The 10834-nt window shown below is 34.6% G+C and overlaps 1 protein-coding gene across 1 annotated transcript; it reads right to left on the bottom strand.

Moving 5' to 3' along the window:
• Positions 1-59: 59 nt before the first annotated feature.
• On the bottom strand, positions 60-1116 carry LOC142621117 (uncharacterized). Its single transcript, XM_075794427.1, has one exon. It carries the CDS (start codon positions 664-666, stop codon positions 331-333), a length of 336 nt encoding a protein of 111 aa, XP_075650542.1. The 5' UTR covers positions 667-1116; the 3' UTR covers positions 60-330.
• Positions 1117-10834: the final 9718 nt, after the last annotated feature.

Genomic DNA, 10834 nt, shown 5'->3' with positions numbered 1-10834 from the left:
TAACATTATTGGCCAATGTAATCACAGGTGAATTTGATTGAGGAAAAGTTTTACCCTTTATTGTTAATTTTCAAATTCATCATGCATACAATTATACAAAAAGTTTCAAATCCTAAATAGGAACAACATTTTATTAAACTGGGAACCCATCCAAAAGGGATCATATATATATATATATATATATATATATATATATATATATATATATATATTTTTTATGATACCCATTAACAAAAATGACAACCCTTACCGCACCATACCAAAACCCTAAACCCTCTCGTACTCACAACACAACCACTAATACAAAAGAAAAGCAGAATCAGAAGAAGCTCACAGAGCAGAGCCACAAAAGGGGCAAAAACTGAACTCGGGCTCCACCGGCCGGTCACAAAAACGGCAGCGGTCGACCTCCGCAACAGCGGAGTCGGTGGTCGGCCGTGGCGGCGGCGGAAGAGAGTAGGACTGAGGGAAGAAGAGGTTGCAGTTTCTGCAGTACATGGAAGGCTCCTTTCCCGGCCACCGCCACACCGGAACAAAGAACAGTTTCAGAACCTTCTCGTACTCCACCACATCCGCCGGAGACTTGCACACTATGCACCTTCCCGCACCTGATCTCAGCACTCGCCGGACTTGTTGCTCGACCCCTCCCGCGAAGAAGAAAAACATTTTTTTTTCCTTCCTTTGTTTTTGTTTCTCTCTCACTTACTGTCACTGTTTGGTTTTGCTCTGCGTGCGTGCGTGCGTGTGTTGGGGTCTATTTTATTGCTAAGGTAAAGAGAAGCGGTTCCGTATGGCAGTTAACTTCAGTTTCGATTCGATTCTATTCTATTCTAGGAGTTGTGCTCTAAATCTGGAGTGGAATCCAGAGACTTCGGTTTTTTTTTTTTTTTTAAGTTAATTTATTTTGGTTTTTTTTTAAGTTAATTTATTTTGAACTATACCAAGGAAATTGGGATTTGGGACAACATTGATTATCTAGATACAATGGTTTTTTAAGTCTTGAGTTTAGGTTTGCCTACTTTATCTAATGGTGAGAAATGAACCGGAGTGCCTATAGCGAGAAATTCAAGCTCATACTACCCCCATTGACGAGAGGGACAACATGGTTAGCGCAACATTATTTTATCATGTAAATCACAACGTATTGTTATTGAGTTGTGAAAATAATTGTGTCATTTGTTATTAGTGATGAGAAGACAAAGATATTAAATATTTAGATGAGCCACCTTCAGTGTTTCCTTCTTGACTTGCATAGAATCGAGGATCATGCTGCCAATTCTCAAGCTCAAGAGCCCTAATCCTTTCCTCCAAGGATCTTCTTTGGGCATTAGCCAGCTCCAATCGGCTCACCTGGAAATTCAGCAAACACAAGTGTTAGATCCATTATCAAGAAAATTCTAAGCAAGAGACATTTAGAGAGTATCATTTTATACCCAGTTTGCTTCATTGACCACATATTGGGAGGACTAAGTACGAGCCACCAGTTGCAAGCCCCCAATCATCTGCATACTTTCCTCCATAAGATCAACACCGACCTAAAGTACAAATGCATCAATTCATGAACAACTCAGAGATCCAAAAGAAATGAAGTCAAGGAATTGAAAGATTCAAGAACACACCGCATTGGGCCAAGGAACATTTGGGGTGTGCTCTAGCCTATCCAAAGGCATGGAACTATATGAGCCATCAGGATTCATCACCTCATATTGCCATGCAGGAAAATGAGGATAAGTTTCCATGAAAGAACTAGAAGCGCCACCGGCATGGTGAGGAGAAGGAATCTCTTCTTCAAAAGATGAAACCTAAAAGTCCAACATGCAAATATTGTCACAAGGACAAGATATGGAGGATAAACATACAAGATGAAAATTTGACTTCAAGAGGGAATGGAAATACCGATGTCACAGAAATGCCAGCTAGACTACCTTGTAATTGAGTTTGAAAAAATTGAAAATAACTCCCAGGTATCCCTGAAACAACATGGCCAATACAGGCCCGAGCAATCTCTTCATTAGCTAGAAAGTCAGCCAACCGGATGGAAGGACAAGGAGGAACTGGAATTGTTGAAGGATACACATGTTGAACTTAAGGCAACACCTGATCGCCAAGATACCAGTACCTCCCATGGCCACATTCAAACAGCACTTGAACCCAAAATCACAAAGAACCCAAAATCAAAGACATCTAAAAATCACAAAGAACCCAAAATCAAAAGAAGACCAAACCACAATCAAATACCAAAAACCCCCCACAAAAGAAAAAAATAGACAAGCTCACATCAACCACAGTTAAATTGTCAAGCATTGCACACCAAACTTCCAAAGAACGCTTAGAAGGTGTTGACAGACAGTATTTGGGCAACCAACGAAGAAACCTCGAATATATGCTGTCAACATCCTCCTGAACCTGAGGACCAACTCCAAAATACTCATACATCCAAACCTGAAAAAATCAACACACATCATTATGACATAGCCAAAACAATTTTCAAACAAAACCCACACATGGCCAAAAATTCCAAACCCCACTTGCTAGACAAATGGTGCACCACCTAAGCTTGAGAGGCTATGCCGAGAAAGCTAGTTCATGAAGTGCAAAAGGGTAGCATAAGCCATGCCACCCCAATCATAATTTTTGAGTTGATCGATATTTCTCAGACCCACAAATAGCACAAGTTCGCAGTACTGCCTAAGTCTGGACATAAGAAGGTCCTAATGAAGAGGAGCATGAACATGCAGGTACCCATTGCCATAGTTTTATAGCTCTCAATATTCTCATACAGCCACATCAAAGGGACATTTTTACTCTTCATTTTCGAAGGCACTACACCTAAAAGACTCTTAATCTCCTTTGGAGTATGGAAATCATTGACCTTGATTCTTTCACCACCCAATCTCAAGCCGGTGGTGACGGAGAAGTCGTAAGGTGTTAACATCACTTCTCCAATGCCCGAAAAATGAAAAGTACATGTTGTATCCCAAAAACGCTTTGAAAAAGTAAGGAGTGACTAGAGGTCCTTGTACTCATGAGTCTCTTGATTCAATAAAGCCTCGAAGAAAGTATAAAAGCCCTCATCATTAATGACGTTCCTGATATCTAGAGACAATACTTCCTATATGCCTTTTAGCCTTTGGAGGCTACCTTGACTCTTAGGGTCCGTCTATTTGGGTGGAAAATAGGGAGGATGGAAAATAGAGGAAGGAAAATAAGGTGGAAAATATTGTTTTCCACTGTTCGTTTAGGGAAGGAAAATAGGAAGGAGAGAAAACTAGGGAGAAAGTTTTCTCTCCGGGCCCACGTTTTTTTTCTTTCCAAATCGGAAGAAAAATCTGGAGAGAAAAGTGTTATGGTAGCACTTTCACAAAAATACCCTCTTCCCACCTATTTTTTTTCAACGTTCTCTTCTCTCTCTTTTTTTTTTTTCAACGTTACACCTAAACATTCTCTCTTTCTTTTTTTCTTTTTTTTTTTCTTTTCTTCAACGTTACACCTAAACGTTCTCTTTTTTTTTCTTTTTCTTTTTTCAACGTTACACCTGAACGTTCTTCGATTTTCTTTTTCTTTTTTCTTTTCAACTTTACTTGAACGTTCTTTTTTTTTTTTTTTCAACGTTACCTGAACATTCTTCTTCTTCTTTTTTCTCAACGTGACCTAATCTAATTTTTACATTACAATAATAAAAATAATAATATAAATTTATATATATGATGTGATAAATTTTATATTATGTAATGAGTACAAATAAATCTATTTCTTACATATTATGTAATAAGAGTATAATAGTCAATTTATATAAATTACATTTTCCATCTTTCCATTTTTCTCTCCAACTGAACAAAAGAGTTTTCCACCCTCCCACTTTTCCACTCCTCCAACCGAACACACAAGACGGAAAACTAAATATTTTTCATCCTCCCACAATTTTCCATTCTCCCACTTTTCCACTCCTCAAACCAAACAGACTCTTAAGGTTCTGCAACACAAAGATTTGGCCCATCATCACATGTTCAAAAAATTTTCCATACCAAAATTTCCATGCCAACAAAAAATTTTCGCATGCCAAATTCCCATGTTCAAAAAATTCTCATGCCAACAAAAAAAAAATCTCATTCCTTGCCAAAATTTCCATGCCATCAAAAAAAATTTCCCATGACCAAAATCACATGTTCAAAAAAATTTTCCATGATCAAAAATCGATGTCCAACCAAAATTTTTCCAATATCCCACCAAAATTTTACTATGTCCAACAAAAATTTTCCATGTCCAAAATTTCCACATTCATCAAAAATGAATTTGTTCAAACAAGCATACACAACAAATTTCCATGACTTCAATGCCCCAAAATTCAAGTCTAAATTCATCCAACAATACCACATACCCTACATTGCCAAAATTCATGAGCCATTAACATTATCCAAGTTACACCATACCAAAACAAAAAAGCTCAACAATTCAACACAATCAACCATACAATGTCCAAAATTCAACAAAAGCAAACAATGACCAAATGACAATATCTCAACACCAAACTTTCAATGAAGCATGAAATCAACACATTTCCCAACAACAACAAAAACTCACTTTGAAGTTCATGTTGGAATGTGGAGCATGGATCTTGGGGTCTTGGAGGAGCCCTTCTCCATCATTCCACTCAAGAGATGGCTGGTATTGTTTTCCATGGAAAGTGAGAAAAGAAGACCTATTGGAAGAGGATGACATTGTTGTGCAAAGAAAAGAGAAATGTGGAAATGGGTTTCATAAAATGGGTGTGTAGTAAAATGGCCAAGAACACAAAGATCTAAAAAAGTATTGAGGGAGATAAGTAAAGGAACGTTGAGAAGCTTGGGAAAGTAACTTTTTTGGAGAAGAAATGGTGAAATGAAGGAAGAAATGAAAGTGGAAGAAGGAGGTGGATAGTGTCAATGGTGGAAGAAAGATGAAGGAAGAGAGAAAGCAAAAAAAAAAAAAGTCAAAATGGGGGCCAAAATTCGGCCCCCACTTTCTTAAAGCCAACTTTTTCAAAATCCAAATTCCAAATTTCAAATTTTCAATCTATAGGTTTCAAGTTCCAATTCCAAGTCTCAAACTTCAAATTCCAAGTTTCAAATCTTAAAGACAAAATCTTTTTCAAAAAGTTACAAAAATCAATCAAAGTTTTCTTGCTAAAAATAAAAAAAATTTCAAATTAAGAAGGAACAAATAGAGATCACACATCTCAAAAACAGTGGGACCACAAAGCACTCTGCTTACTCACTTCCAAGTGCAAGAGATCATAGCAATATAATTCTCGGAGTACCGAGGTCGAACCACAAGGAGCGGAATAATTTTTGCCTGATAATTGTAAACCAAAATAACAATGATAACTGATTTAATTCAATAATGTAAATACTAGGGCATCGGGATGTTTCCCTATATCGATATGAAATTCTTTGTAATCTAAGAAATTATATATTTCATAATTGATTGTTCTTATACAATTAAATACTTATGATTCAGTTGAACTGAGACAATTCAAGAACGCATGATAACCTAGATTAATAATGCGGTTAGAAAAGTTTTCAAAAAAACCTATTCACTTTAAAACCTGATTTCTATTTGAAACTATTAGAAATTCATCTAAACAATAAAGAAACATGATTGAACTTATTGAAATCATGGAAGAACTAATAAATCAAAAGAAATCTAATTGTACAATCAAATATGTTGTTGATAAAATCCTAGAAAGAATCACATTAAATATTCATACCGAATAGAAAAAACATAACCCCTACCCCTAGCAAAGAGTTTAGGCTGCCATTAGAGAAAGGAAAATACAAGTTTTCTCTACCAAATTCGTTCTACACAACCTCCTTTCAAAACCCTAACATCCAAGTGTCCAAAGAAAAAATAACTTTTACTATTTTAATTTTCGTCTACGTTTACAGTAGTAACTTGTGAGTTAATGTCGGCCTTCAAAAATTGAGAATTTTGAAAAACTTAAAACTGGAAAGTTGTGGATATTTAAGTCACGGTTCCAACCCATTTAGCGTTGTGTCAATAGGATTTTTGAGGAGAGAGATATGCCAAAAATACTGATCAATGCTCAAATCTTATTCTTCCTTTTCAGATTTTACCTCTTTGATTTCTTTCCTTATTTGAAGCTTTCAAACATGGTAGATGACCCAAGCACTCCAACTTCACCTCCTCAGACATTTAAGCATTGTCCTTTAGCTCCACTATAATTCTATTTTGGCCTCCATTCTCTCACAAATTCCTGTAGACTCATCTTTCTCACATGATTTCCTGAAAGTAGAAAATTATACACAATGAATGACATCTTATTCAAGAAATTATGTAAAGATAAATAATAAGGACTAATGCGAATCATGGCTTAATTATACAAATTAAGCATAGTAATAAGGATATAACGCCCTCCTAAATATATAACAAGTATACGTTTTAAGGCGTTATCACACTCATCATTTAAAGTCTAATCCAGAATTTTGACTTTTTGCAGGCAACAATTCAAATCGAAGTAGAAAAGCCCTTTGACCGACATTTCAATGGATTGAAGTAAAAAAACCCTTTGATCGACATTTCTACAACTCAAATAGAAGTAGAAAAGCCATTTGATCGACATTTCAACGGCAAGATCGAAGTTGAAAATCCCTTTGATCGACATTTCAACGGCAAGATCGATGTAGAAAAGTCCCTTGGTCGCCACAACTTCGGTTCCGAGGTAGAAAAGCCCCTTGGACATCTTTCTTCAAGATCGAGGTAGAAAAGCACCTTGGTTGTCACAGCTCCGGTTCCAAGGTAGAAAAACTCCTTGGTTACCCTTCTCCGAAATCAAGGTAGAAAAGCCCCTTGGTTGTCATAGCTCCGTTGCCAAGGTAGAAAAGCCCCTTGGTCACATTTCTTCAAGATCGAGGTAGAAAAGCCCCTTGGTCGTCACTGCTCCGGTTCCAAGGTAAGAAAGCCCTTTAGTTACCTTCCTTCAAGATCAAGGTAGAAAAGCCCATCGGTCGTCATAGCTCCGATTCCAAGGTAGAAAACCCTCTTGGTCGTCACAACTCTGGTTCAGAGGTAGAAAAGCCCCTTGATTACCTTTTTTCAAAGATCGAGGTAGAAAGCCCATTGGTCGTCACAGCTCCAGTTCTAAGGTAGAAAAGCCCCTTGGTTACCTTTCTTCAAGATCAAGGTAGAAAAGCCCCTTGATCGTCACAGCTCCAGTTCCGAGGTAGAAAAGCCCCTTGGTTACCTTTCTTCAAGGATCGAGGTAGAAAAGTCCATTGGTTATCACAGCTCTAGTTCCGAGGTAGAATAGCCCCTTGGTTACCTTTCTTCAAGATTCGAGGTAGAGAATCCCCTTGGATATTTCATCACATTCAAGATCAAGGTAGAAAAGCCCCTTGATCGATTCTACATATTCAGATTGAGATTGAGAAGCCTCTCAGACATATCAGTTATCAGGAATCATTTCAAAGTTCATCAATTATCAAGTAAGCCAAATATTAACAATTTTCATTTTTGACAAAAGGCAAGGCACTAGTTCTGTGTTCCAAGATTTTAGGTTCGAGGACTAGGTAATCTTTGAAAAATTAAATCAAATTAAATCATGGCCACTAAAATTAGTATCTTTGTTTTACATTGACATTCGTTTTCCAAGCTCTATCAATGAGGGGAATTCTGTAGACAATCGATTTTGCACCCATGATTTAATCAAGGAAGATGACTAGAATGACCATTCATGTACCCAGAATTCATGATTGTATTTCATGCATTAATTCATTCATTGCATATCATAAAAATGATCTTAAGATTCTAACGGTCACGACGGTATGCCCAGTTTCTAAATCGGACCGTCGGATTGAAAAATATCGCATGATCAAGTTTGCACGGTCAGCATGCATTGTGTTTAGGTAGAATCAACCACACATGATTAATTTAAATTAATTATGATTGGTTAAGCAATTAAAATTAATTAAATAATTTTGTGATTGGTTGTTAGTTAGTGTCAAAAATATGCTTGCTTGCATGGGATTAAAGAGGACAATTGGATAACGATGAAATTGTGGATAATCCAGACATTTTGGAGTATTTACCTACAAGATAATTGTTACTGAAAAGACCTAAATTATCTAGAAAAGAGTTTAATTTTTAGAATATAGATTGAAAACGCGTCCAAGTACAAGTCCCGGCTCAAAAAACCTCAAAAAATGAGTCCAAAACGAACCAAAACTCAAAAGTAGACTTGGCACAACCTCGGGATTTCGCCCAGGGGCATTTGGATTAAGCTGAAACTCATCCTTTTCGATTTTTTAAAAATAAGGATGCGTCCCAATTCGTATTCTGATCATCTAGCTAAATTTTTGAACCCCCCAGCCTCTATAAATAGAGGATAGATTTCAGAATTCAGCACACATTTTTTTTTCCTAGGGGACACTTTTTCATGCTCTCAAATTTCCCCTTTTTCTAACTCTCCTTTCTATTATTCTTTCCCTTACATTAAAGACATTCTGGAGACCTTAGCCTTAGGAATTTCTTTTTATAAGTAAGGTATTTCAGGTTTTAAAGATAATTGAACAAATTTCTTTGAACCCTAAAATATTCCCTCAAGAAAGAAGAGTACGTCCATGCAAGAGGTTGTTTTTCTTTACCTTTTTTCTTCTATTTCTTTTAATTTTGATAATGCATGATATGGATAGTCTTTTAGTTTTAATTTTTAATACTTGTAATATGTATTGCCAATATTTTTTTTGTTCAAATATGTTCTTGATGTTTTTATTATCATGATTCGCTTTCTTAGTTTCATAAATCTACTTATTATCACATCTTTCTCAAAAACGAATTTGCATCTTCATTAGATGCAAATCTGAATTTTTTTCAAAATCAAAAACTAATTTGCATCTTCTTTAGATGCAAATCTGAATTTTCTCAAAACAAAAACTGATTTGCATCTTCCTTGGATGCAGATCTGAATTTTTTTAAAATAAAAACTTATTTGCATTTTCCTTAGATGCAAATCTAAATTTTTAAATAAAAACTTATTTGTATTTTTCTTAGATGCAAATCTGAATTTTTTAAAACAAATACAAGTTTATATCTTCTTTAGATATAGATCTAAGTTTTTTTTAATAAGGCAGATTTTGAAATTTAAAAAAAAAGGTCATGAATAGTTTTTTTTTTGTTTGATGCAAGTAGCGTAGGTTTATTTTATGAGTGTAGTTCTCTTCTAAAAACGAAATCTTTTTTTTACTTTATCACAAAAAACAGATCTAATCTTTTTTACAAACCAAAAACTAATTTTTTTTCTTTTGTTCCCAAAACAGATCTGATTTTTTTTTTTTTTGTAGCAAAAACTTTTTTTTTTACTTAACAAAACATATCTGATTTTTCTTCACCAAAAACTTTTTTTTTTTTTCATATACAAAAAACAGATCTGGTTTCTTTTTAATGAATTAAAATTTTTTATCATAACAACAGATCTGAATTTTTAACAAAAAAGAGGACACATTCATAGATAAACTTATGTGACTTAGTTTAGTTAGGCATTTCATATATGCAACATGTCATTCATATCATGCATAAAGGGGTACATTGGTCATGAAAGTCTAACACATTCCCATTCCATAACCTAGCCTTCGAATTTAGTGTCTTTGGATAGGTAGACCTAGGCTTTATCTTTATTTTTATTTTGGGTAAATTATAACTAAGACAGAAGGCCATGTATTTTTTGGTAGATTGTAACTACGACCCAAAGTCATGTAATGCTCAAATTATCAAGTTTGTATTTTTGATTCAATCAATGAGAATAGAACATTCAGTCATGTAAAGTGTAAATTAATTTTTTCTTATTTTTTTGTATAAAAAAAATAAATGGCGACTCCACACCACTTACCGAAAAAGAGAGGTATCTTGAAAAGTAGCCAAAAATCTCATTTTTGAGAGCACCCAATTTTCTCGGTCTCTCATAGTTAGTGTATGTAGAATTGTAGCCGCAGATAGTGCTGGTTACATGCTAGTTAAATTATGATGAGATTTCCCATAAATATGAGAGAAATAAGTAACACGTCATGATAATCTGAGAATGCCTATTTAATTACTCATGTTATCTTGGTGATCTTTAAATTCTAAATTCCTAAAAAAATTCATTTTATCAAGCATCAAAACCATCAAAGAGACCTTGATTAAGTGCAGGGGTGGCTCTACATTGAAAGTAGGGTGGTCACAAGACCACTTTGACCTAGAAAAAAATTATTATATATATATTTTAGAAATTACCCTTAAAAAAATTTGTGACTACCCTAATTTTGTTTAGACCCAACATTATTAAACTTTGAACAAAGTTTAGCAACAAACTTGGTTGTAAACTAAGGCTACAACTTCACTCAATATTGTTTTTTAATTGGATGTGAATTTTGACAATCTCTCATTAGATTATATTTTTTTCTTATATCCTCTATACTTGCAAAATTTCAAAAAAAATCAAAGATCAATAGCTATGTCATCAATCAAATATTTATATTTCAAGTTTTTGTAGTCTAAAATTATACATAAAAGATAAATTTATGGATCAAATAGTGAAGAACATCTGATTGTCATGAAATTTGACATGTATTTTAAGAACATAAAGATCATGCAATTTAATGATATATTTTCAAAATATTTAGGCAAATTAAATTTTTTTAATGAAAGTTGTAGTATTAGGTTACAACTAAGTTTGTACTCAAAATTTGTCCTTAAACTTTAGTCCCCTCAACAATATATTAGACCTTTACCCAAAAAAAAAAATCCCAAGAAAAACTTTATTGAACTAAAATTTTGAAAAAGATATAACTTGCAACATTGATAA

The sequence above is a fragment of the Castanea sativa genome, chromosome 12 (genome assembly GCF_040712315.1).
Source record: "Castanea sativa cultivar Marrone di Chiusa Pesio chromosome 12, ASM4071231v1".
Lineage (NCBI taxonomy): Eukaryota > Viridiplantae > Streptophyta > Magnoliopsida > Fagales > Fagaceae > Castanea > Castanea sativa.
Note: the sequence above shows the minus strand (reverse complement) of the source record. Positions and strands in the feature narration are given on the sequence as shown.

Excerpts from the sequence above, each read along its gene's own strand:
- LOC142621117 (XM_075794427.1), bottom strand. The coding sequence starts at position 666 with ATGTTTTTCTTCTTCGCGGGAGGGGTCGAGCAACAAGTCCGGCGAGTG.